The 27,823-nt window shown below is 46.8% G+C and overlaps 1 protein-coding gene across 1 annotated transcript in view; it reads left to right on the top strand.

The window, feature by feature from the left end:
• Window positions 1-23,435, top strand: part of LOC138467660 (uncharacterized) — a 101,984-nt gene extending 78,549 nt beyond the window's left edge. The window contains exon 2 of the mRNA XM_069607840.1: window positions 22,336-23,435. Coding sequence (XP_069463941.1) covers window positions 22,336-22,902 — 567 coding nt within the window. The 3' untranslated portion in view covers window positions 22,903-23,435. The remainder of the gene's footprint in view (window positions 1-22,335) is intronic.
• The last annotated feature ends 4,388 nt before the right edge of the window (window positions 23,436-27,823 follow it).

The raw sequence follows: 27,823 nt of genomic DNA, 5'->3' as shown, positions 1-27,823 counted from the left end.
CAGAGCATTCTTGATGTCATCGAACGCCGCTTGCTCAAGGGGCCCCCACTGCCACACGGTGTCCTTCTTTGTCAAAGATCTTAACGGCTCTGAGCGGGACGCCAAGTTCCAGATGAAGCAGCCACAATAAGTGACCATGCCCAGGAAACTCCTCACCTCTGCAACATTTTCTGGCGGTCGAGCCTCTCTTATGTCTTTCACTCTGCGGGGATCAGGCGACACCCCATCCGCCTTGAAGACAAACCCGAAAAACTCAATAGTTGTTTTGAGGAATTCACACTTATCCTTGTGCAAGGTGAGTCCCAGCGAGCAAAGGCGCTCGAAGGTCTTGGCCAGGCGTGCCAGGTGTTCCGTTTCAGACTTGGCGTACACCAGGATGTCATCGCTGATGTTAAGGACTCCATTCAGATCCGCCAATACCCCCCTTATGATGTTCTGGAACACCTCCACCGCAGAAGACACCCCAAAACTGAGTCTCTTATATCTGTAAAGACCCCGATGGGTGGTGAAAGTTGTGATGTAGCGGGACTCGGGTGCAGGACCACCTGATGATACCCTGCTCTTAGGTCCAGTTTAGAGAAGAACTTCGCCCCCTGCAATTCCGCTATAATGTCATCGATGGTGGGGGTCAAATGCCGCTCTCTCTTTATTGCCTTATTGGGGAGGTGCATGTCCACGCAGATTCTCACAGCATCGGGCTGTTTGGGCTTCCGTGCGATGACGATGGGTGAGACCCATGGAGTGGGGCCCTCCACCTTTTCAATAATGTCCAAACCTACGAGGTTGTCGAGCTCTTTATCCACCAGGTCCCTGAGGTGAAACGGTACTCTCCGGTGCTTCAGCGCCACTGGTTGGATCGATTCATCAATGTGTAGCCGTACCGGCTCACCCACCAACTGTCCAATGCCTTCAAACAGGGAGATGTGCTTGGCAAGGAGCACCTGTATGTCGTCCAGGTACACCGAATAGGCGAATGTCACAATGCTAAGGGCTTCTGCAGCCGCACAGCACAGCAGCATGTTGTTGCTTACCGGTGTGACATAAAATCTAGCACGGATGAATGACTCGCCGTCCCCATTGACCAGCACGTTGCACCTGGGCTGTCTCTTGGAGCGATTTCTCAGCATGCTCACACTTGACACAAAGAAAATGTTTTCTTCATCCTCTTCTTCCTCTTCACCCTCTTGAGGGACCCCTTCGTCCCCTTGGTCCACCTGGGCAATGTTTGACGCCCTCTGGGGGCGGAAGAAACCGGCCCGGACAGGCCCCCTGGGAACTATCTTCGGAGCTGTTGTTCTGCACATCCTGGCAAAATGGTCTGCACCCCCGCACCGACCACACTTCACTCCCGTGGCGGGGAATTCCGCTGGGTGCGGGAGGTCGTACCCGCATTTTTGGCATGAGGATTGCGCTACTTGTGGTTGTGTACCCTGGGTGTTCTTGGGGCATCTAGATCCACGGCCCCTGCTGACTGCACAGACCTCCTCCACCTTGCCGGGCGCACGCCCGCTTCCATTCTAGTTGCCCGCAACTCGGACACCTCATGGCATCTTCCAAGTTCCAGTATGCGGGGAAGGGTGATGCCAGGCTCACGAAGTATTTGGCGCCGCAGTTTGCCAGAGGCACACCCTTGTATGAGTTGGTTACGGATCATAACGTCCGGGTCGTTCCACGCACATGGCGTTGCCAGTCTGCGCAGCCGCCCATAGAAGACATCAAGAGTCTCGTCATCCTTTTGCCGAGCAGTCCCCATAAGGAAACGTTCATAATCTGCATTTGCCATCGGCAGAAAATAGTTGTGGAGTGCATCCTTCGCTGCCGCAAACGACCCATCCACAGGTTGCAGGGACAGAAATATCTCATGCACTGCCGGGCCAGCAGAATATAGGAGGGTGGCCAACTTACTGTCGTCGCTCGTCTCCATCGTGGCCCTGAAGTACATCTCAAGTCTGTCCATCCACATCTTCCACCTCTGTCCCAGACTTGAAGGTGTGCCTGAGATATCAAACTCAGGCATTGGCTGTAGGGAACCAGGTGGTTTAAGCAGAGTCTTGACGGCAGGACAGGCGGAGGCTGAACTGCGGGAGCAGCCTGTTGTTGCGCAGCAGCTGCGGCGGCCGCAGCTTGGCTCATGGTGGCAAGTGCACAGGCACCCCAAATGTATCCAAATGATGGGGCCGCAACTCACCACCAGACACAGCCAACACCGATGGCACCCCTTTTCCACTGTGGCCAGCCACATGCAGATCCACGAAGCACAGCCTTGGCCAGCCGACAGACAATGGAGAGTCCAAAAATTGAGCAGGGTATGCCCCAACTTGCATCCAGCAGGCTTCCAGAGGGGTCACACCCACAAACTCGGTGAAAAACAGTGAAACTGTCAATAGGTCATTGTGCAAATGACACGTGCTGCATCCAGTGGCTATTTGCCACTAAAATATCCAAAAATTGGGTCCGGATGGCTCACGGATGCCTCGTTACGAGGCTGTGAACATCCGAGGCCTATTCAACAAAAAGGCCGCCGGCCGCATGTGTCTCTCCCCTCTCCGCGTCAGATATCGCCGATGCGCTCACATACGATCATCCGCGCAACGAGCGAATTTCACCGCCTGTCCCAGGGAGTGGTCTGGTCCTCGTCGCCACTGTTAGCGGTGTTCCGACACTGCCTTCCGTGAGCCCCCAACACCCTGTGACATAAAGACACAGAGGCAGAGATGTTGCTCGTGTGGGCTCCACGGTGGTTCTGACGCCACCGGGGAACGCCCTGTTTATTTATACAGAGCACGCAATGGAGTGAACGTCACCCCGTCGCATTGGAAATGCAGCCTTCAGCTGTAGGTCTTTCAGAGTTCCTCTTAGAATCCAGCCATCGCCTCACAAACTGAAGCTGCAAAGCCAAATGGAATGACTCAAAATCAGGCGCCCTAATGAACCCACCCCAATCCTCAAACCACTGGTGAAGGACTCTAGGGGACAGCCTCTTCCTGCTAGCACCCTGTATCGGGTGGATTAAGACCTGGCACTGCTCTTTAAAGGGCGAAACCGGAATATGGACAGAGGCCCCAGCATACGTATGCAGGATCCTAGGGAGCACGTCCATTGGGCTTACGGCCACATATATACAAAAGTATACATGGGAAGATTCATCCAGAAGTCAGTGGCGAAAGCTAAGCTTGACCCCACTCTGATGACATGTAAATAAACTAGTCCGAGACACCTTGCGATATCCGAATTCCCATATATTTCAATGTAGTATGGAAAAATGGGAAGAGAAACAAGAGGCCCTCTCCGAATGGGCCACCTTTAATCCCCCATGATGGTGCAGGCAGGACTGAACCCCACCCCAGCTGGTCTTGGGGCTCAAGCATAAACCATAGTCTTCTATTGATTCTCAGATAATCGGAACGTTATGCACCAGGTCCCTCTGAAAGCAACAACGATCATTAGCATAAATGGCGAGTACATGCCTCCTTCCCAAAAAGGGAACTCAGGGCATAACCCCAAAGTGTGTCGCAGACAAAAGAGTAGCGCTCATTATAGAAGAATGCGTTTTTGGGCAGTGGTCAAAGTGAGTGGGAACGGTCAGGAGTGGCGTTCCACTACTTTTATTTTTTACTGTTAACACTTCTACTACTTTTTGTAACCATTTTAACCATTCCGGAACTTTTGTTTTTGAGGTTAAATCACACTTTGCTACTTTACCATCCCATAGCAGTTACAGCTAAACTGAAATCGCTTTCAACTTGATTGGCTGTCCACCAGCATGGATGCAACCAATGAAAAATGTGTTGCATGTTGCTCCCTTCCTTCCCACTCTGTCCCCTAGCGGAGTCACAGTTCAACTACTTTTTTTGGTACACTTCTACCACTGCTTTTGGGGGCAAACATGTCCCATGGTCTGAGGATTTATGAGGCTTAACTTGCTCAATCTGTCCTGCAAGATGTTCAGACCTTATGTGACTCATGCTACAGGGCGAGGATTGCTCTGTGGTTCTGCAGAACATGGACCAACAAACGCTGATGGTGTCCGAAACAGCAATGGATGAACTGTGGCGGACAATGACTGTGGCAGCCCTTTCAGAGAGCAGGATTGTGGCAGCCATGTGACAATCCATATTAGGGCATGACCAACGGATGCTTCCCAAAATGTGTTGCTGGATTTGTCATTCCTCAGCAAAAAACGTTTCAGCCCAAGTCTCGATTTCCTAGTGCAGAAAATCCGTTGGAGGACCTCAAATACAATGCCCCTCTCCAAGGGGAAGTCTATGACAACGGGCCTCATTACGACCCAGGCGGTAAGTTACCGCCTGGGTCGTACCTTTACCACCATGGCGTAAACTACGTTTACGCCATGGTGGTTGGCGGACTTACCGCCCCATTCCGAGGTTGGCGGGGCGGTAAGTCCCCAATCCCCATTTACCCTTCCCCATTCCCATTTTTGCCCCATAGGGCATAATGGGAGTGGGGAAGGCGTTAATTACGCCACCGTAAATTACGATGGCGTAAATAACAACAAGGTCCCTTAGCGCCATGGATTTTAACACCTGCTAAAAGCAGGTGTTAAATCCTCCATGGCGCTAAGGGACCTCGGAATCAGGCGGTAAGGGTCGGCGCTGTTTACGCTGCCGTAAACCCCTTACCGCCTGGGTCCTAATGAGGCCCAACGTGTTGGAGACTGACCCACGCCACTCCTTTAGTGGTCACGGGTGAAACATATTCCGGGGGTGGATGCAGGCTCCAGCATGGGCCCCCGATGAGCTCATCATGTGGGGTTTACAAATTATCCTCAGAACACTTACCAACAACTATTGGCAATACCAATAGTTTGGGCTTTTGTGTAGGCATAGGCAAGGCACTTGCTAGGCACTGCCATGGGGATATTAACTGGGCATTTATGGTATTAGGTGCAAAATGAGGCAAGTTCCTGGGCATTTAATAGCTGTGCCTGCCATATGCCTAATACTTATACACAAGCCAAAACTGTTGGCATTGCCAATTCTTGCTTTTGAAAGGACTTCAGTGAAGGACACACATAGTGCTTATAAATTGAGTGCGTGAAGGCAGACCGGATTATGAAATTCTATATAACACCAGTCCAGTGCTCCAGATAATATTTTGAGGTGTGAGTATTTTACGCATGATTTTTCAAATTAGAGAGTAAATGCAATTTCAAGAGAGTAAAAATGAGTTTTCTCCTCTGCAAGAGAGTAAAACTTATCCAACACATATACCCAATGCATACGTAAAATCAGACCCATAGACCAAAAGCGTTGTAGATCAAAGTTGTCTGGCTTGTGCAGAGCCCTTCACTCCACATGCAAACGGCACATCCCGTATGGGCACATAGTAACAGCACATCACTTCACTTGATAATGGCATATATCCTCCCTGAACATGCTAGCTACGCATCTCCTCTTGACACATACTAACGAGTACGCCACACACCCTGTGCACATGGTAAAGGCACATCTACTTTCAGCATTTTCAGAGATGTGCTGTTAGCATTTGAAGAGCAAATGTGTCATTTGCTTGTGTAAATTGCACCTTTACAATGTGCGCATGCTAACAGCACATCTCTATGCATATGCTAATGGCATACATTGTTTTCACGTATTGATAGAACATGTTCTGTTTAGCAAGCCTGATATTTGTACACGTTGACAGGACATATCTCTACCCATAGTGACCTCCAATCTCTTCTCTGCGCAGGCTATTGGCACATCTCTTCTCATCTGCTAATGATGCATCTTCTCTGCGCACATACTAGTGGGACAACTCTCTGTACATGTGTGATAACTGCGCGCATGTGCACAGAGATGTGCATGCTAACGACATGCCTTCTACGCACATGCTAATGGGACGTATCCTCTCTGCACATGCTAACTGCACATCCCATCCCTGCACGTACTAACTGCACATCCTGTGCAGCGACGGGATGTGCAGTTAGCATGTGCAAACTCCACATCCTGTCTATGCAGATGCTAACAGTACATCTTGGCTCTGCATGCTAACGGCACATCTCGGCTCTGCATGCTAATTGCCCTTTGTACGTTCCATGGCTAAATGTGTCATTTGTATGTTCCATGGCACGTACAAATGACACATCTTTACTAAGTACGTACTATGGGGACATTTCTTCTCTGTGAGTGCTAACGTAGCATCTCCTCTGCCCATGCTATAACAGCACATCTCCTCTCTGCCAGTCTTAACGGCAGGGCTCCCTTCTGCACAGGCTAAAACATTGCATCCAAAGAAAGGGTGGAAAGCTACTGGGCAGGAGGGCGGCCTGCACTTCCTAAATTCCAGTTACGTGACGCAGCCTTTAATGGGTGTGGCGCAGAGGAAAGACCGCAGAGGAGTCGCTTCTTTCTTACAAGAAATGCAATAATGAAGAATGACCGTTCACACAAGTTACTATCAGTGCTGGAAATTGACAAAATGTACTGGGGCCAAATGTACCTGATTTTCCCCCTCCCCTTTCCTTATTCAGCCTGACTCGAACATGTCCTCGCCAGCCCCCACCACAATGCCCAACAGTGCTCCCCTGGCATTCTGCTATGTTTTGCTGTAATAAATTAAGTACCATTCGAAATGGGATAATAACCGTTACCACAGTGCTTAAAAGCAGAAGGAATTGGGCTAAAAGCGATATGTAAGAACACATACTCCCCTGTTATTGGAATAGCCTCCGTACACATGCAGCAGCACATCTCCACTCTGCACATGCTAACTGAGCATCTCTTTTCTGCATGCTCCAGTGGCGCATGACCTCCCTGCATGTGCTATTGGCAAATATATTAAGTTCAGGCTAATGGAACCGTTCAACCCTGCATGCGGTAATGGCCCATTCCTCGTGGTATAGCCCAACAGCAAGCGCACATCTTACTACAGCAAGCATAACTTTATAAATTATAAATTACAGAGCAGGTTTACAACAGGCAGCAAGTAAAGGAATAATTGCAGATGTGTTGGCTCCTGCCCCTTTATTTCAGCACTTTGAGGGGAGAGGTTGGGGTGGCTGGCGGCTTTTGAGAGTAAGCCGACCTACCTGACCTCTCTCCCATGCAGGGGCACAACAAAACCTACATTTCAGGGGGCATGAGGGGAAATTAAGTCGTGATGCGAGGGGCCACTTCAGAAAATAGGCAGGGCAAACTTGAAGGCTCTGCCCCCACTGTTCTACCCAACTCCTCCCATGGTCTGGTGTGGGGAACAACTATTGAATAGTATATTTTAAAGCGCAATATGCAGAGAGGTGATGGAAGACTTTCTTGAGAGTAACAGCTTTAAAGTTTTACTGCGTTTCTTAAAGTACATTTTTCTGAGCACACACAGTAAAACTTTAACACCGCCAGTTTGGGGGAAAGACTTCCCTCACCTCCCTGCCTATCAAAATGCAAGAGTGCACATCCAGGGGTGCACCTAGGCTAAAATGTAGGCTGGGGCTAACCCTTCAAATGTTGGGAGACGCACTAACTTCAGAGACTGTGGAGGAATGGCAAACTTACTTGTGTAGGGGCATCTAACTTCATTTCTAGTAATAAGAATATTCTAGTGCAGCTTCAATGTTACAATCACTTAACTGCTCTCTCCTTTGAGTTTGAAACACCCACTTCTTGCAGAACCTCAAGGTCCTAGAAAGTGTGAAAATGGCAGATGGTGTGCAATGAAAACTCAATATCCTAGCATAACAGGACATTGCAGAGCGTGGGGCAATACTCTGGACGGCTCAATCACCTTCAGTGGCTGGGAGCAACAGGGGAGAAAATGTAATGTTGGTTCTACCACAGTCTGCTATACTAGAATCTCTGGTACACTGACTGGCTGGTGACACTATGTTTGCCTGTCAAATCCAGTGTTACAAGAATGGGGGAGGGCCAGTGCAGCAATAATGCAATTCTATGCAGCAGTATTGGAGCCACTAGCAGAGGAGCACCAGTATACACCAATGTGTCCCTACACTTATGAAAACTGTCCTTTTGTAATGGTGTAAACTTATATGCACTCCAGTTTTTGCAATTGAAGTCAGAATGAGATCACATTATTTGCCCAGCATCACACACTTACGCTAAACAGCGAAGCTGGGATTTTAACCCGCTCTTTCAATTTGGGCATAGCCACCTTCTTCCACGCTTTACTTGGAACAAAACCTTTAGTTTTGGGTGTCAAGACCTACAATAATAATTTCCTATAGAGTTTACTTGCATAGTAAAGCATCATAACGTGTAAATCCTAATAGCAGCATTTTGTGCCAAAATAATGTCACTGTACCTTATTTTCCACATCCTGCATGGAAAACTAGAAGATGCAAAAAGCAAAACATCCTGGATTTATCCACTTCATTTTCAGCGCTTTAAAATCACCCCAAAAAATCAGTTGTGCCATAAACTCACTTAGGTTTGGAGATTTGTCACAAACTTCCAGTGTGTTATGTATGGTTATTAAAGAATATTCAACTTAGGACATCAAAGCAAACTTTACTTTTTAGCATATCAAGCTATTAGATGTTATGGGAATGAACACATTTTAAAAGAGTGCATGCTTTATTGTTTTGCTCGTTTAGCTGTCACAGATTGGTCTTTCAGTTGGAAATTCACCATCATCTGTAAGAAAGGCTATGCTGCTGACAAAAGAAATGCTACAGTGTAATCTAGTGGTGGCAAGTATGTTTGTACGCAGTAGAAAATGTAATCTTGTGTATTTGCCATAATTACTTGCGTAAAAAGGCTCATTACGCACGTTATCTGCAGGGCTGATGCTAACAACCCCTTCTAACATGATAGCTCTATGATGACACTGCAAGTACTAGGGGAGCACAGCCAGACGCCAGGGTCGGACTAGGACAAGAAATAGGGCCAGACACCCCAAAAAAAGTGCCCCACCCCTCGCCTCAAAAAGTGGACCACCGTGCAGCCTCCAAAAAAGTGGTCCTCAAACCATCATCCATGAATTGCGTCAATTTACGACTTTACAGATGGTTCATGTGTCTGGTGCATGTTATGTTTGCTCACTGTTTTTTCCATTTTTGGGAGGCTTTCGCTATTAGGTGCCTCTTTCGCTTTAAGCCCAAACTATTGCATCATAGTACAGATAGGGAGAATGGCAAATGAGGAGGGACACAACGTTTGTAGGTGTTGTTTGGTTATTTGCCCACCCATTCACTGCCCATGGCCATGCTATTCCCCATGGCCATATCCACCCAGTTCCTGCCTGTCCCCGTCCAAAACACCTCTTCATGGAATTCTTTAAGCTTGCTTTATTCAAGCCTTACCATCAAACGTTGCAGTGTTTTCTCAGGGGAGCCTTCAACAGTTAAGGACTTCACTGGAGCTGTAAACTCACTAATGGTATAATAAAAAAATGTCTTAGACAGGTCTGCCTTCAGACCCTATGTGTGTCCTTCACTGAAGTCCTGTTAAAAACAGGCATTGGGAAAGCCAACAGTTTTGGCTTATGTATAAGTATTAGGCATTTGCCATGCACACTGGTATTATATGCCCCTGCCATTTTGCTGCTAGGACACGTATTAGACACAGCAGTGAGTTTCAATATGAACAGAGGGGACAGGACAAAAACAAGAGTGACTATAAAGTCAGGAGCTCCGGATAAACTCAGTAGCAAATGTACAGGATAAGTACACACTTATGGGTGGGGAAGGATTAAGGTCTGAAAGAAGTCAGGTCTGAAAATCGTGAGTCATTATGCAATCTGGATGACACACATGACACAAGTTGGGAAGAGGCAGATGAGACACAAAACATGGATACGCAGATGAGACGCACACCATGGTAGATGGCAGATGAGAGACATGGCATGGCTTGATCACATTTTGAATCATGCATTAGTAAGTCGATGCAGACATGGCATGGTTTAGCACCTTTTTAAATCCGCCATCAGTGGGTAGAAATAACTCATGCCATTGATCTATCAAAGCCTCAAACATCTGGGACTCTTTCCATTTAATTGTCACCAGAGTTGCTGTAGGCACACAGCTGAACGTTCACCTTTCTGCATATCACAATCCCAGACACTTTTAAAAGTAGGTAACAATGAAACATCACCAACGTAGATTTGTTCTCGTAAACATTTGACATTGTCCACAATCCTTACCAATAGTTTTTGATCAGGCAGGCACCGCTAAGTTGAGACCTAGCGGCCAAAAGCCTATCATTTCTCACCACATAAATATATGTTCATCATAAATCACAAATTGCACCAACTTTGAAAAGAAAATGATAGAAAAATGAAAAGCCCGGTTAAATGATGTGAAGCAGAGATGACGGAAGCAAGTGAATCATGCTTCAGTTAATAATGGGGAATTATTGTTCAGAAACCATCACCAGTGCCTGCAACAGGCGCACGAACAGGGAACACTTTTATATACCGGTTTGTTAAAGTATGTCACAGCTACGTTCCACAAGAAAACAAACTATACAATCTGCTTGGATTGCAGTGTTTCTGCTCCAACTGTGTGCTAATAATGTGCATTTTTGCATGGGACTCTGCGACTTCCGTTACTCTCCAAAGACTGCACATTCGAGGAAACATCCAGATCTGCACTTCTCCACGACGACAATGACCTGCACTGTATGTATCTGCCCAAAGATATGCCACAACTATTGTGACACACTATGCATTCCCAGCAAAGTTAAACATGTCCTGGCGCCCCCCATGTTAGTGATTATAAACCCTGCATTCTTTCTAAAAGTCCTTAAGATTGCCTTAATGGGACTGAGCCTCGTGGGGGCGATCCTGATGGCTTGTGTGTTGTGATGGTGCTCCCCGTCAGTGCTGTCGTCGTCAACGAGGAGAGTGCCAGGCCAGCTCAGTGGTGGAGTCGAGCCCGGGTATTGGTGGGCCAGTAGGCCACTGCAGGGCAGCCAGCCGTCGGTGCCAGGCCCCACACCTGACCCCAAGGCCGCCGACAAGCCAAAGTTAATCAAGTGGTGGCGATGGCTACTCTCTCTTCTATCGGAGAGAGGCTAGAGCTGCTGTCGGAGGTGGGAGAGGGTGAAGTGAGAAGGTGGTGGGCCCGGCCCAACCGCAACGCTATTGCAGATGCTGCTGCTTGAGCCTGCCTCATGTGTTTGCCCAAATAATCTTGCCCGGCAGCCAATCACCCACCCCCACACTCGAGACGTCATGATTGGCTTGACTTCTCGTGCTCCAAGCGGAGTCCCTGACAAATGTTTAAATGGCTGGTGAATCGCTGCTGGCAATTTCCCTGGCCCCAGGCACTCAGACAAGAAAGTTGCTTTCAACTTTGCAAGTGCAATAACAATTTGTTGTTGGCACTTGCAAAGTTGAAAGCAACTTGCAAATAGCCAGTGTCTGTGCAGCACGACTGACTCGATCTCGAGCCTCGAGGTGTTACAATTCCCAGGAGCGGCCCTCAGCACGGCTTCTCCTGCTCCTGACCGACGCCAGGCTGCCAGCCACACTGTTGCCGGCAGATGCCCAGCCAGGCCAGTGAGGCCACTTAGGCAGCAGGCAGCCAGCGAGCACGGCCCCTCTATAATTCATCAAAGCAAGGTAACCAACACTTAAGTGTATGTGTGTTACCTTGCTTTGATGAATACATCAGGAAAGTAACTTACGTTACCTAAAGTAACGTAAGTTACACAAACAAAAAATATTGCACCTCAAAAAACCGGCCCAGGGTGGCTTGTCCATAAAATCGTCCCCCAGGTCCTCAAAGTCGTTCGGCCACAGGCCGATTGACCGATAGCCCAATCCGACGCTGCCAGATGCTCCCACATGTCCGAAATATGAACATATGTCAAAGACTTGCAGGTCTACGGTACTTTGTTCTGTGCAGATATTTGTGTCCTAAGTTTTATGGCCTTAAAATAGCAAGCACATTTTATAATCACAGAACAACAGTTAATGTGCACAAAGAAGCTGTTAAAGTGCAATATATTGTGCAAATAAAACATTTTTTTATCACCGGCAGATGTAAAGTGCTACGTGCTGTGCAAAATTTGAATACTAATATTCACAGCCTGATTAGGCAAGCACATTATTTTAAGACACACAGACAATTTAAAGAGCAATGGGGTGTGCAACTGAGTAGCCATGATGGAAAGCCTTAAAATAACGGACATAAGTACAGAAAACCTTTTAAAATGCAAGGGGCCTCATTATGACCCCGGTGGTAGCTGTGCCGGTATAAACGGCATGGCTGCTGCCGGAGTCAGGCCGGAGTCATTTTTTCCCAGCGCCTGGCAAATGGTAATTCACCATTGCTGGGCACCGGAAAAAATGACTCCCCTATTCCCATCCCATTGGACTCAATGAGAATGGGGAAGACGGTAGCACCGGCACCATTCAGAATGGTGCTGGTGCTACCGTCAAGGTCTGCGAGCGGGTGCCGTTGCGCCCGACATGTCAGACCTGGCGGGCGGGAAGGCACCCGCATGCAGAACTCGGAGTATGTCGGTCTGGTAACAACGGTGCCGGTAGCTTACCGGCACCATTGTTACCGGACCGGCATATTCATAATGAGTCCCAATGTCTTCTTAAACCACACTATTTATGGTCTCTCTCTATATACATACATATATATTGCATTTGGACTCATTTGCATACCCACAATGCTTTGCTGTTGTGGCTCTGAACTGGAGGTGAACTTGCAGCAATGGCTACTAGGGACGCTGTGATGTGTGTGACTTGATTCAAATGGAGAGCGAGAGAGAGAGAGAGAGAGAGAGAGAGAGAGAGAGAAAATTGTTATGTGTTCTAATGATTTTATGATTATGTGTCGAACAAAGCTAAAACTATTGACATTTTTGCGGTCCTTGAAGATTTGTAAAAAGTCCAGACAAAAAGGTTTCATAGCAATAGATTCTATAGCCCCCCCGACACTAATGCTTCGATGAAGAAAAGGAATGTATTAAGCAATCAAAAACACCAGTCAGTGCATAGTAATTTTTGCAGTACAAAATGACTTTGCACGCACTTGGTACAGCAAAAATATACTTTGCACAGTTCAATGGATTAGGGTTTATGTTGGCAGTACAAAGTCCCTTTACAGCAGTGCAAAGTCTCTTTGAACCGTGCTAAATATTCCATGAGTCGGGCCGTAAGAAAAGTAGGGGAAGGTATTCTATTCTTATCAAAACTAAATATTCCCTGAAAGGACGCAACATTAAACTGAGGTTGCCTCTCTAATCATGTCAGTTTCTTCTATTACCGACTTATCACTTCAAGTTTAAGGTGACTGAACCAGAGGAGTACGTAGATGTTTTTGTTCTGTCAAAGTTTACGGAGCTTGCTTCATCGATAAAGCACTCGTGGGTACTGGCAGATATACATACTGGCATCAACCATATTTGCCAATGGGTACATTTAGGTCTGAGAGGTCGATGGTTTTGTTTAGAATCTATTATGCACCTAGGGGTACCAATTCTGTTATGTCACTATAATAGTAGTATTTGGTCTTTGTATTAAATTGCTCTTGATAATTACTTACAGATAACTATGAGCCGACTTTGTGGATTTAGTGAAAAGACAACATGTTTTGTACGGAGTGCGCTTCTTCAAGGCAACTTGTTAATAAGCCTCTGCAGTCAAATTGACTGTGTGGTCTACATAATAGATAATCTCACTGTCTGGCTTGTGATCAGAAGAGTCTAAAGATGCTTTGTTAATGTGCATCAAAGAACTCAATTGTTTTGGTCAAGAAAAAAGTACTGACTGGCCTTGATATAAAACAACAGTACCCGCGCATATCACATAGTACCACCACCAACCACTAACAATAATGAATTCAGTTGATTCAATGTTTTGTGAACGAAAAGGTCCTACAGAATGCAAATTCAATAGTTTATCTCAGTTGCCAGTAATGTATGTAACTTCCTAAGACAGTCATTAAAATAACTTGCTGAAATATCAAAAAGGATGATGGCGACCATCAACCAATTGAGAAGGAGAATTTGTACAACATCCTAACGCTCTTACCCAAGACAATAAACAGAGCGACACACAACAGCATTTAAAACACACAAGGAAGCGGATTCCAGGGACAAGGCAGTACAAAAAGGGGCAAGCAATATATTCCTGCTCAACATTGTACTTGTATAACGCTGCAGCCACGCTCTGAAAAAAACAAAACGGGTTCCCATCTGATCAGAGAAGGTGCGTATTTCCGGCATTTTAACAAAACTGGAAGCTTCACAGGAGTGCATTTTCATACGAATTAGTCAGTTTGTATTGTATACATAGTGGGGATTGAGCTTGGAAAACCTAGAACAAGACGGCACCCAAATTTGTAAAAGCACAGCTGCAATAAAAACTATGAGCAAAAGCGCACAAGAAAGAAAAACATCTGTGCTGGAAAATCAACAGTCGCCTCAGATCGCTGTATTTCTTTTTTATCATACTGCAAAAATAGAAACGAGGAATCCACTCGGTATAAAACATAGCCCTATTTCACAATCACCCAATTTATAGGTGGCGTCCAGCAAACGGCTTCCCCTGCACAGGCGGAGCCAGCCTCAAAATGTTGGAGGGACTAGATGACAGTTTTTCAAAGCTGATAGTGAGTCGAGCCATTGAATCCACTGCGCTGTTGGTCTCCCCACAGAGGCACGGCGCCTGGACCTGTCAACCTTTACAGTTGAAATGGGCCCATAATCACTGCCCTGTGTTGGCAGTCTTATGACACAGAAACTTTACTGATAATCTACAGCTTTTAACAACCTTGCTGCATTATATTGACTTAATTATTGTTTTAAGCACTCCACGGGTGTATTCGCCTATTTTTCGGAACTGTAAAACTAGGGGTGCCCCCCTTCCAAACATCGAAAATAAATGGGCCCCCAAAAGCCCTGACACATATGCAGCCGGCCCAGCTCCCACTTCCCTCCCAATTCCCTGAGCCCAACTAGGAGGCTGAATAGCTATTTCCAGATATTAGGGGGGACGCCAGGACATGGATACGCCTCGGTCAGTCCTGGTTAAATGTATTATAAAGCAATCACGTGGAGACTAGATGTGTTCAATCTCATATACAGAATATCATACAATTCAATGCTGCAAAATGTTCTTTAATTAATAAGAGTAAAACGTTGTTTAATACTGTCTCTTAAAACTCCAGCTAGTTTATATAATTAACGCATTAGAAAAACTAAATAAGAACCGTATTTGTGAAACAAAAAAAATGTCACCATAGAATCAGCTAATTATTAACAAAAAATACAATCACAGTGCATATACAAATACATAAAAAAACATTACATATGATAGATCTGCGAGTTAATCAATTATTGACTCGTGGTTGAATAGCTATTTCACCTTCCTTTTGGCAATTAGTCACACCGTTAACCCCATTTCAGAGGCTATTTACTTTATATTGCTCTGCTATGCTACTCATTGGAGGCGTGAGCCCACGGACGTCATTTTACCAAAATGCCGGGGGGTAGCAGAAGTGATATCACATGACCATTGTCCTCTGGTGACATCACAGAAAGTGATGTGATTTGACCCCCAACCCAAAGTGACATCACAGGAAGTGATGGAACATGACCTTTGACCCCTTGGTAAAACAAGAAGTGGCATCACATTGCATTGTTACGTTTTTCCGCGCTAACGCTTTGGATTCCTTTGTGAGAATCTTTTGAGAGAAATCTTCGAAAATGTTTTTTCTCATTGCCATCTTGTACTCCGAAATTAGGATTTAAGAAATGCCATGACTGCGAGTCGAAGATGTACGTTACAGACCCCCAGTGAATATGCTTGTGGTGTCTGGGATCCGCTCATCCTTCGTCTGAGTGTGAGGACTGCCTGTCCATGACATCGAAAGCCCTGAGAGAGCGCAGAGGGAAACTTGCAGCAGGTGTAGGATCCATAAGTCCCAATCGACTCTGTCGAAAAGACAGACATCGGACGAGATGAGTACTGTTTCTCCATGCTGTAAAGAAAGTAAACGATCACGATGTGGCTCCCACCATTTGTCATCGTCAAGACACTCAAAGAAACAGCGCCATAGGTCACCATCTTCGATGTCTTCGAGTTCCTCTCCGGAATGGGTTGTATGTCCAACAAAAACAGCCTCCCCCTCTGAGTGGGAAGAATTTAGGCTGAAGATGATGAAAGTATTTGAGAATGTGGCCTGACCCCCTTGAGTACTGTCAAAAGCCATGCTCAGGCTGAAAGACCCGATAAGCATAAGAGCAAGACCCGTGCGCCTTCGGACCCGGCAAGCAAAACTCCACTAGAGCATTCTAAGGTTTCGTCGTGTCGAGAAAAAGTCCCTTTGAGGACTGGGTCGTTGATGCCATCGGCGCTGATAGACTCTTCATCGATGCCATTGGTGCCGAAAGACGCATCATCGACACCATCAGCACCGTAGACGCGCCATCGATGCCATCAGTGCCAAAAGACCATTCTTTGATGCAATCGACACAAAGACATAAACAAAAGTAATCGACGCATCAGGCTTCAAGCTCCTTCGTGCTACAGGCGTCGAAGTTGTTGACACAGGCATCGAAGCCTTCGACATCTACGGTATCGACAATCTCGGCACCTTTGTCGACTAATATCATGACACCATCGGGTATCATTGAAAAGTGATATAGCCCTTTACCTAGGACTGATTTTCCAAGTCTCTTTCCTTGATTTATGAGGATGCAGAACCATCATCTGATGAATCAAGACATTTTGACCTTCCATATGGTACTTCCATCAGTTCCTGAGGCCTCAATATCTGAAGAGTTCAGGATAAAAGACATTCAAGAGTGCCTACATAATGCCAGTGGGGTTTGGACACCTCACCAGAGGTAGAGTTTGGCAGATCAGACCCCTATGATCATGCAGAAGTACCCTACAGGCAGTTAATGTCGAGGGTGGTTGAGGACATGGGATGGAGTAGACCAAGCCCAGTTTTCAAACAAGATGACCTAACAAATATTCTGGACAGGGGACATCAGGAAGACCCAATTGTTCCATTTCATGCAGCCTTACAAAAGCACATAAGTACCATTTGGGAGGCGCCTGAATTAAATCCGTCATTCAACAAAAATCGAACTTCTAAATACAGGGTGTCCAGCAGTGATCCTTATTACTTATCAAAGCACCCAACTCCAGAGAGTTTGGTGATACAGGCTGCCACCTCAACCACAAGACAAAATGCCTACCTTACTATCCCTCCTGATAGGGATGATAAGCACTACGACGCTCCAGCCAAGAAGTTTTTTTCGGTTGGAAGTATGGCCCTGAAGTCAGCAAATGTTCACAAATTCCTTTTGGGAGTGTATATCCATGACGGCTGACCATTTCCCCACAGGGGAAGAATGAGCTGGTTTTTTGAACATAGTCAAGGATGAAAAAGACCCTATGTGTGAATCCCTCCGGACTGGTCTCGACTCAGCTGACAGTATTAGCAGATGGCGGCTAGTGCAGCTATGCGCAGATGGTTAAGGAAGTCAGGATTTGCTCCAGATGTACAATTCAGGCTGCTTAACATACCCTTTGACAGCACACATTTGTTCGGTAGCAAGGCTGATGAAAGTTTGGAGAAACTGCAAACTTCATAGGCAGCAGCCAAATCCCTTGGTGCTGCCATTAGACAACGTCCAAATTTACCCACAGGTACGCCCTGGAGGGGTAGGTCCTTTTGTCACTACTCCACATTTGGAAGAGGCAGAGGACAGTCGGTTCAAAGAGGCCAAAGAAGATTACCCCGTGGTGGACAGGGAAGAGGTACTAAGATCGCCTCAGCAGCTGCAACTTTGCCATTGGCCACTGTGTCAGCTGCCCCAAAACCTCTCTAAGGACTTAGTTCACAAGACTCCAGCGGGAGCAGACTCTCACAGCATCTGAAAGAATGTCAGGCTATTACTTCGGATGCATGCGCATTGGAAATAGTTGCCCAGGGTTACTGCCTTCCGTTTCTAAAAATGCCTCAGAGTCATCCACCAGAGAACAGCTCAAGTTCTTGATCCGCTCCTTGTGCAGGAAATATTAACCCTGCTCGAGAAAGGTGCTATAGAACTAGTACCTGTAGCGGAGAGGAACAATGGTTGGTACTCCCCGTACATTATAATTCCAAAAAAGGACAGAGGATTGAGACCCATCTCGGACTTAAGAGACTTGAACAAGTTCCTCAGGAAGGACAAGTTCAAGATGGTTACCCTTTGTCAGATCCTTCAGGCCCTTCAGCTTCAGGACTGGATGGTATCATTCGACCTTCAGGATGCTTACTTTCATGTACCAACCCATCACAAGCACAGAGGGAACCTGAGGTTCGTGGTTGGTGGTTCTCATTATCAGTTTTGAGTTCTGCCATTTGGGCTGACCTCCCCCCAAGGGTTTTCACCACGTTAATGGCGGTTGTGGCAGCGAGTCTCAGGAGTGTGGGAATTTGCATTCACCTCTACCTAGACGATTGGCTGATCAGGGCATGTTCTCCTGAACAGGCCCTGGAACATCTCAGCTCCACCTGTCACCCCCTTCACAGACTGGGCTACTCCCTCAACTTCAAGAAGTCCCACAAGATACCATCCCAGAAGCTCCTATTCATTGGAGCAGTCCTAGATGCATCCCTGGAAAAAGCCTTGCCACCAGAGGTGAGGGCTCATGACATTCTGCAGATGGTCACCAAATTTCAGAGTGCCCAGCGTCTCCCGGCCTTCGACTTTCTGAGGTTGCTCGGCCTCATGCCAGCCTGCATTTTCTGGTGCCAGAGGCGCACCTGAGAATGAGATCTCTCCAGTGGGCTCTCAGGACTCAATAGTCTCAATTCTCAGGCAGGATGTCAGATCTCCTTCAGATCCCAAACAGAGTCGCTCAGGATCTCCTGTGGTAAGTCTGCAAGGACAACATTTTAAAAGGAGAACCATTTTGGTGTCCATGTCCGGAGATAACAGTAGTGACGAACGCCTCACTCATGGGGTGGGGGGCCACACCAACAATCTGACAGTAAGCGGTCGTTGGTCACCTTCGGGGTCCAAACTACATATCCATCTTTTAGAGCTAAGGGTAATCAGGCTAGCGCTGAAGGCCTTTCTGCCCTCTGTACAGGGAAAGAATATCCTGATAAGGGCGGACAACACAGTGGCCATATACTACCTCAACAAAAGAGCAGGTGTAGGGTCACTACCACTGTGCAGAGACGCAAGGCAACTCTGGTACTGGGCAATTCATGAAGGAATCTCCCTATCAGCAGTTCACCTAGCTTGAGAGTAGAACACGGCAGCGGACGCTCTGAGCAGGCAGAGCACAGTCTCACACGAATGGGAACAAGCTCAGGAAAACCTTCAAGAGATCTTCACCCTTTGGGGAACTCCTCAAGTGGATCTATTCGCGACCAGTGTCAACCGGAAGTGTGAACTGTTCTGCTCCAGTGAATTTCCCCCAAGATGAGCTCTAGGAGTCGTGTTTGTGGTGGACTGGGAATTTCCACTCCTGTATGTGTTTCTTCCAGTCCCCGTGATTACTCATGTGACCAGGAGGTTGAGAAAGTTCGGTAAATCCATGATCCTAACTGCTCTGAATTGGGCCAAGAGGACATGGTACCCGGACCTTCTGGACATGTCCATCTGCCCTCCAATACCTCTTCCACAAATAGAGGATCTTCTCTCACAAGAGGAAGGTTGGGTTCTCCATCCAGAGATCAAAGCACTCAGCCTTCATGCATGGTTTCTGAGAGGCTAAGATACAAGGATTGTGACCTCCCAGATGAAGTAATGGAGATTTTGCTTTCGGCCAGAAGGCCAGCAACAAAGTCTTTGTACAGCTGCCGTTGGAACAAATTCTGCAGCTAGTTCGGAAATAGGAATGTTGATCCATTTACATGTAATACACCTATGGTGTTATCCTTTTTGTTACACCTAGCTAATCTGGGGCTCCAGATTATTACTGTTAGGGGATATCTTGCGGCGCTTTCTGTTTTGAAGCGTACTTCAGAGGAGGTATCTTATTTCAAAATTCCTCTAATAATAAAATTACTAAAAGGATTGACAAATGTTTTCCCTCCGATCCCATTTCAAGTCCAAGTTTGGGATCTCAACTTGGTGTTGAAATGTATGATGTGTGCTCCTTTCGCACCTATACACTCCTGTCCTTTGAAAACCATCTTCTTAGTGGCCATTACATCTGCCGAGGTGTGAGTGAACTTCAGGCCTTATCCTGCAAGCCTCCATTAACTATTTTCTATAAGGACAAGGTCCTTAAGGTGAAACCCACCTTTTAACCCAAGATTTATCTGAATTCCATCAGAAAATAACATTACCATCATTTTACCCTCCCCCACACCCTGTGAAGGAAGAGGAGAGGCTACACAGATGTGATCCTAAACGTGCACTAAGTTTCTATATCACCAGAATGGCAAGACTAAGACAAGATGACCAACTGTTTGATGGCTACACAGGCCACAAGTTGGCTACACAGGCCACAAGTTGGATATGGCAATAACTAAATAGACGCAATCCAGGTAGATAATACTGGCAATATCTGAATGATAAAGACTGGTGGGAGAAAATCCTCCAGAGGGCCTTGGGGCTCACTTGACCAGGGGCATGGCTACTTCCTCTGAATTACAGAGGGGAGTACCAATTAAAGAAATATGTGTGACTGCCACATGATCGTCCGTACACACTTTCCCCAAACATTACAGTTTAGATTCTTCTTCAATCCGGGAAGGCTTTTTTTGGTAAGGCTGTGTTGCATTCTGTGCACGGAGACCTATGAGAACTCTTAAATTGTCATGAAAAATTCTGTCTCCCTCCACCAGGAATACTAAAACTACTTTGGGAGTCTATCATAAGATAAGGAATATGTGGGAGAACAAGTTCCTTACCCCTGGTAACGTTCTTTCAATTGCATGTTCCTCCGATGTATTCCTTATCGCCCCTCCCAACGTACCCCGCAGTTGAATTTCTTTTGCTATTACAGTCTGCGCTCTCTCAGGAGGAGTAACTGTTAGGTATGGGATAAATCCTACATTCGTAAAAATGGAACTCAAGCCAACGGTCGCTCAGCACCCTATATATGCCTTCCGTGACGTCAACATCGAGACGTAGGCCTCCGAGGGACATCGAGTCGACATGCATCGACATGCAGCGCTCTCTGCTGAAAAATTCTGAAGCAGCTCAGCTAGATATTGGAAATATCATAAGATAAAGAATTCGTGGGAGGAACATCCAATCGAAAGAACGTTACCAGGAGTAAATAACTTGTTCTTCTATCTTGACATAACTCAGTACTTTCACAGTTCAGACAGGTTTTTTATTTGTTATGGTGTATCCTCTCTTGGCCCGCTTGTTTCTAAAGCAACTATAGCCAAATTGATTGGTTCCTGTATTTCAGAGAATTATCTATTTCAGAATGTGGCTCCTCTTAGGGGGCTCCATTGGGATGCACTGAGGGGAAAACAGCTTCTGTTGCTTTCCAGAGGCATATCACAGGGACATGATTGCTAGAGCTGCTACTTGGGCTTTGCCTTCTTCTCTCTGTAAGCATTACTCTTTTGACACAAGCTCTCAGGCCGATGCCTGATTTTGTTAAGTAGTACTGAAGAATTTCTTTGGCTAGAGCAGAATAGGTCGACCTCCAATCTAGGGTTTTCTCGCTTGGTAATTTACCTAGAGTATGGAGAAAGCAGAGCAGAAAGTAGGAGGAAGCAACGTTACTCCCCTTAGTGAGTACTGTACTCCTAGACAATAGTCCTCGTTCCGCCATTCATACTCAAACCTTCCCCAGCAAAATGAGTCTTGTCAGTGGAGTTTGCGATAGGTTGCCCAAGTCCAGGCTTCAAGGGCGGATCCATGCTGAATTTTCATGATACCCCTCATTAATATTCATGAGATAAATTTGCATACAATGATTCTAAATGTATGCACATTTTGCTCATGAATAATAATAAGAGATATCAATAAAAACCCATCAGGTTTCCGGCCTTCGAGCCCTGTAGTTGGACAACTCTGCAAATGGAAAAGGTGGGGAAACGTGGGGTGGGAGGAGTCACCTGCAGGTGCATGACTGTGTTTGCTCATGACTGTGTTAGCCAATCAAATGAAGAGATTATTTTTGCTGGAACTCTCAAGAGTATGGAGTAAGGGGGACTAAGGGAGACAGTAGCCACTACAATGAGCAGCCTTTACTATTTCTCTGGTGCTCATAAGGTACAAATATACCAATTTCCAATGCTAAGAACAAATAAAATAGGTGGATTAGTTTGGAAAGTTATACAATTACCTTTTCACTTTGAGTTTTCCAGCCTTTTTACTTTGCGTTGTTTGCAATTATTCATAGTTTTCCTTGTAACAGAAAACATAATGTTCTTTCTGGCCAAGTACAATACGATTATTCTAAAAGCTGTTTATATTTCTCTTTTAGAATTTACAGTCACAATCCTTGATAGAGCTTCCAAAACCAGAGACTGTGGTAGGACACGCTCTTGAAGAGCCAACAACTAAAGAGGAGCTTGGGACTCAATCAGTCACCGACACTACTGGCCACGATGCAGCAGCTGCGGAAACTGCTCACACCTCTGAGGGAGTCACAGGAGAAGTTTTGAGTCCAGCTCTCAGCCAAGCTGAACTTCAGTTGGACGAAGACCGTGACAGGGAGGCACCCAAACTGAAGACCAAGCTTAGTTCATTTGGCAGACTAAGGCTTCACATGAAAGAGACTTTCAGTCGTAAAAATAATTGCAGTACACCTAACGAAGAAGACCCTGTCTGCGCTGATGCTAACAGAGAAGAGGGTGCAAAGAGCGCCCCTATCAATGGGGAGACTATCAAAACAGACTCCTACGATGTAGGAGAAGGCAGAAGTTATAGCTTGGAAGATCTGGTTTTCAGCAGCGTGAATCCGCCCTTGCCAAGCAAACGAACAAACAAAATGAGAAACATGTCCGACACAAAAAGTTTACTGCGTATATTTCGTAAGAATCTTAACTAGCAATTCATCATCATCATCATCATCATCATCAACTTTATTCGGAAGATAAAAATCCATTAAAGTACAATTTTTCAGGAATTCTTCGCCAGGCTTGGAACTGTTGAAAAACGCATGTATGTATTTTGAGATTGTGAATAATTGCATCGAGCCAAGAATTTTAAGAGGGAGGCCGTCTTTCATTTTCAGAAGACACTAAACATACTTTCGGAAAGCAAGCATGGCATGCCAAATCTAAATTAGCGGCATTACGGCAGGGCTTGCCAATAAAGGGTAGCGTGCTTCAGCATACAAAAGAGTCCCAGACAAGTCACTGATAGAGTGTAGGAAAAGAGTACTTTGTAATACTTACACTTGTTTTTAATGTTTTCAAGGGTCGCACAGATTTGTTGTTGTTGTTGTTGCAAGGGTTGATAAACAATTTAGAAAGGTAGGTACATTTGTTAAATAATTAGTATATGACATCGTCCAATCTATTTATTTGTATAGCCGTAAAAACTAAAATGTTGTTACATATATAGGGCCTCATCAGGAGTTGGGCGGAGCGGGAAAATGCAGTGATAACGCTATTACCAGTGCATTTACCGCTTTGCACTAACCCGAGTATGGATGCACTCACCTACAGCTCGGAGCTAGAGGTGAATGCGCCGGCGGTATGGGCATTTTCGGTGCTATCGCCGCCGAGATACCGGCCAACTTGTGATGAGGCCCAGTGGTTTAATAAAAGCCATAAGGGCTGACTCATATGTGCATATGTGAGGAGTGCGTATATTAAAAAGAGTGCAAGTCCCAGATTCAATCAGATGGCATCCTCATTTTCAGTCGAAAATGGTGCCCGTTTTCAGTGAGTACCTAAATATAAGTAGCCATTCACATGCGGTCCCAAACCATATGCAATATTTCACTGACACTACTTGCAATAAAGGCTTTACGCAGTGTATCTGAAAAAAATGCATGTAGTATTAATCACCTGATTATGTGTTGTACAACCACAGGAAATATCACTGAATAGCTGAAAAATGTTACTGCAGCCAAGAGGCGGAGTAATTGCAAGCATGTGAGTGCAATTAAGCACACGTGTAGGCAGTCACCCGTAAAAGGCTACTAACGGGCCAGAGATGTGCAACCATAGTTTGGACCAGTTTGTTGGTGTCCGCGCTACAAACCACTATGTTAATGCACTGTTTATGTGATGGCAGGGAAAATGCCTCAGAGGAGATGGGGGCACACTCTCAAGAGACAAAGAAAAGGTTCTATGTAATATGGCCGAATCACTTTTCTTCGAATCTCTCCCACTCGAAGGCTCACCCAACGAATCATGCCCACCGAACCCATCTCCTGTGTTCCCTCCCACTCAATCGCATTACATCAAATCCCCTACGCCCTTTCCACCGCTATTCTCATTAATGGTGGGGGTTACCTCATATACCTCTGCTGTCTCCCCCACCCAACTCGCCCGTCTGACCTCCTAATGGGGTGCTTTGCCCCACATGCTCCCTGCCCTGAAATACAGCCCCCCCCATGTAACCTGACCTCACCCAGCCCACCCACGGGCCCTTAAATCCCACTGCAGGCCCTCAAAGCACCAGCCCCACGCAACTGAACCCTCCGACCATGCCCCCAATACCCTCCAATCTCCTTACCTACTCATCTTCGGCCGAGCACACTACACTTCCTGACTGTACAGTGAACATTGAATACAGAAGGCAGACTACACGTTAGTTCATCCAGTTTTCGCTGTGCATGCCAGTCAGGGGCCCAGGGATTTGGCTACCCACAGTTGGCGAAGATGGATTTGATGAGCCCATCTTCACCTAACATGGGCAGAAACAAAGAAGAGGAGACAGGCCCCTGTACCAAGGGTGAGACCATCTCCCTTGCTGCTCTGTAGTGAAAAGCTCCTCTGTCTGCTGGAGTGTCCAGCAAAGTGGACGGATGGGCTTCAGTTCGGGTTAACATTGCGCCCCTGGAGTTTGTGCTCACGAGGTAACTCGGTGAGTGAAGCAGATGCTGTAAAGATTCTGTTATGAATCAGCCCCTCTGACTAGCAGCTGGTGGACGGCTGCTGCCATTTGCTTTAATTCATTTTGCCAGCCTCAATTGTGTTACACCATTTAGGAGAGGTCTACTCATCCCACCACTCTTTCGCCATCCTTCATATAGGTTCCTGTGCGTTCAGGGGGGCAGGCTCCCTGCATTTTAAAGACCACAGTTGTCTCAAACAGAGCGCAAATACAAGGGCCCACTGTGATGCTGGAAATGCCATATGGAGGGACAGGGCCTCCTAGTACTTGTCCTGCCAATTCTCTGTGTGTGTTTTCCTTATGTTTTCTGCCACTGAGGTCCAGCTCAGACCTCTGGCAGTGCAGCACTGTGATGCTGGAAATGCATCGGAGGGACAGGGCCTCCGTATCCTTGTCCTTTACTGCTTTTCATCGTGTGTTCTGTCGTGTTTTCCGCGCAGGAGTTCATGTGGGACTCCTGGCGGTGCAGCTCTCTTTCTTTTGGTTTGGTGAACGGACCTGTGGGATACCCTTATGGCACCCATGGGTGGGGGTACAACCCTGTGCCCCTAGTGTATGTTTTTGGGCACCTGTGGGTGGCCCACAGAGCAGGGTATGGGCTGGTGGCAGCTCCATGCTGAATTTGACAGGTGCGCGGAGTATCCTGCATTTTGGGATACCCCGGCCCTGCCATTGGGATCAGTTGATTCCTGATGGAAAACAAGATGGCCCCGGTGGCCTCTTGCTTTCTATTACCCATTACCTTGTTTTCCCAAAGTCCTGGGAAGCCCTGACTCTGTCCCTTCCCCCTGATTGGCTGTTGGGTGGAAGTGCCATATATGGTGTTGTTGTGAAGGCCCAAGCAGACTAGCTGGAGCCTTCCCGGTGATGTATGTTGTGGGTACCTCCGGTGGGTGGGACCTGGGTGAATAGAGTGTGTGACGAATATGCATTCTGTGTTGTGGCTGTCTAGTATCTGGTGGTTGACACAATGACTGAGACAACCCTGCCCGAAACCGGTATGAATGCAGCTTGGAGTGTTGAATGGCTCGGTACTTGTCCCAATACACATAACTTGTTGTGAGTGTCTGGAGAGAAGTGAATGGCCTGAATACCTCATGTGCCTGATTGGCTGCCTGCCTGCATTAATGCCCGTAGTCGTGATTGGATGCTTGAGTGTGACCCAGCGGAATGAATGGGAGATCAACAGTATATCTGGGGACCTCTCACTGCTAGGAATCGTGTTCAGAAGCTGAAGTCCACTACGACGAGTAACTGGATTAACTGACGCTTGACCTTGAAGCCCTGCCGGACGAGAAGAATTGCTGTTGCTCTCCTTCACAATCTGAAAGCTGCTCTGCCTCCAAGGACTGACCCAGAGAGGACCTGGTAAGGCGCCCTCTTCCCGAGCTACGAGGGACCATCGTACACAGCTGATTTTTACCAACGCTCCCTGGTAGACAGACCTTCGACAGGCTGCCGACCCGATACGGGGACTGCTGCGGAACTCCAAGGAGAAGCACCCGGACTGTTGTCCGCCACTGTCGACGACCGCTGTCGCCGACCGGAGCCGCCGTGCTCCCGTTTGCCTAAGAACTTCAATTGATCATCGGACGCTCTTGTCTGCATCGGCATCCGCTTGTCTCATGCTGGAGAAGGCCCGACCGTCGACGCGCCGAGGAGCATCCACCGGTGGGTTTCCCGCCACCTACAGACCACAGAGAGGCCGACGACTCGTTGCCCTTGCTGGGCCACAGTTCTTCATCATCTCTTTGCGGTCCAGAACTATCATCACCGAGGTGCCCCGCACGCCTCTTCCTTGCAGGACGTCAATGCTCCGTCGTCGACGAGCACCGCTAGGAACAAAGCTGCCACTTCCCTGCCGTAGTTCACCCTGTCCACCGTCGGACGTTCGCCGACCATGACACCCGCCTTAAAGGGAGGGCACTCAAAAAGGGCCGTTGATTCCCCGACACCGAACGCCAAGTTCCCAGACACCTCTCGACGATCCGTGGCTCTCGCCTGAAAGGGAGGCACTCAAGAAGGATCGGTCGGCATATCGTCAGAGAACTCTACTCCACCAGGTACATTGGGGGGGGGGGGAACCTTAATAGGAAGAAGTAAGACTATCGAACATTATATGAACTGGGCTTGTGCTATATATCTTTATTTACAGGTTGCCCAGGTGGGGGGATCTCCACACAGAACTGTGCCTCGTGGTAGGGGTCAGCATTCTGCCTATTGTTTCAACCATCTTACGTTCCTGCCTATCTCTATTGCTGGTTTACTCGTTATTAATCTGTGTGACATTTAACCGTACAGTTGATGCACTTTAATGAGATTCGATAACACTATTGGTACCACTTTAGAATTGTATATATTTATCATTATTGACTTCCAAGTACAAAGTGCGTTATTGTGATCGTGTACATAACTTTGAATATTAATTATATAAAGACTGTGTTTTCAGTAATACAGTGTGTGGACATTCCTTTGTGGGGGTTCGGGGACTACACTGTACTTAAGAACCAGCCTGCATCACCTCCTGAGAAGCTAGGCCTTGATTGCTCGTCCATTGCTGCCATATAGAGAATCTTGGCTGGGGTCTGCTGTGCATCTCCTCTACCATATAGAGAGCGGAAGTACAAACCCCCCACCAGTCTTTACAAGCACTTCATTTGATATTTTGGTGAACAACACCCATGGGATACCCTTATGGCACCCATGGGTGAGGTCACCTGTATGTTGCCCACAGAGCAGGGTATGGACTGGTGGCAGCTACATGCTGGCATGGAAGTGGCTCTGAGTGTCCTTCATTTTTGGAATACCCAGGCCCTGCCATAGGAATCAATAGATTCCTATGCAAAAGCAAGATGACCACTGTGGCCTCTTGGTTTCTATTACCTTTTACCTTGTTTCCC

Source organism: Ambystoma mexicanum, chromosome 4q (genome assembly GCF_040938575.1).
Source record: "Ambystoma mexicanum isolate Mex_15411 chromosome 4q, UKY_AmexF1_1, whole genome shotgun sequence".
Lineage (NCBI taxonomy): Eukaryota > Metazoa > Chordata > Amphibia > Caudata > Ambystomatidae > Ambystoma > Ambystoma mexicanum.
This window is presented reverse-complemented; position numbering and strand designations above follow the sequence as displayed.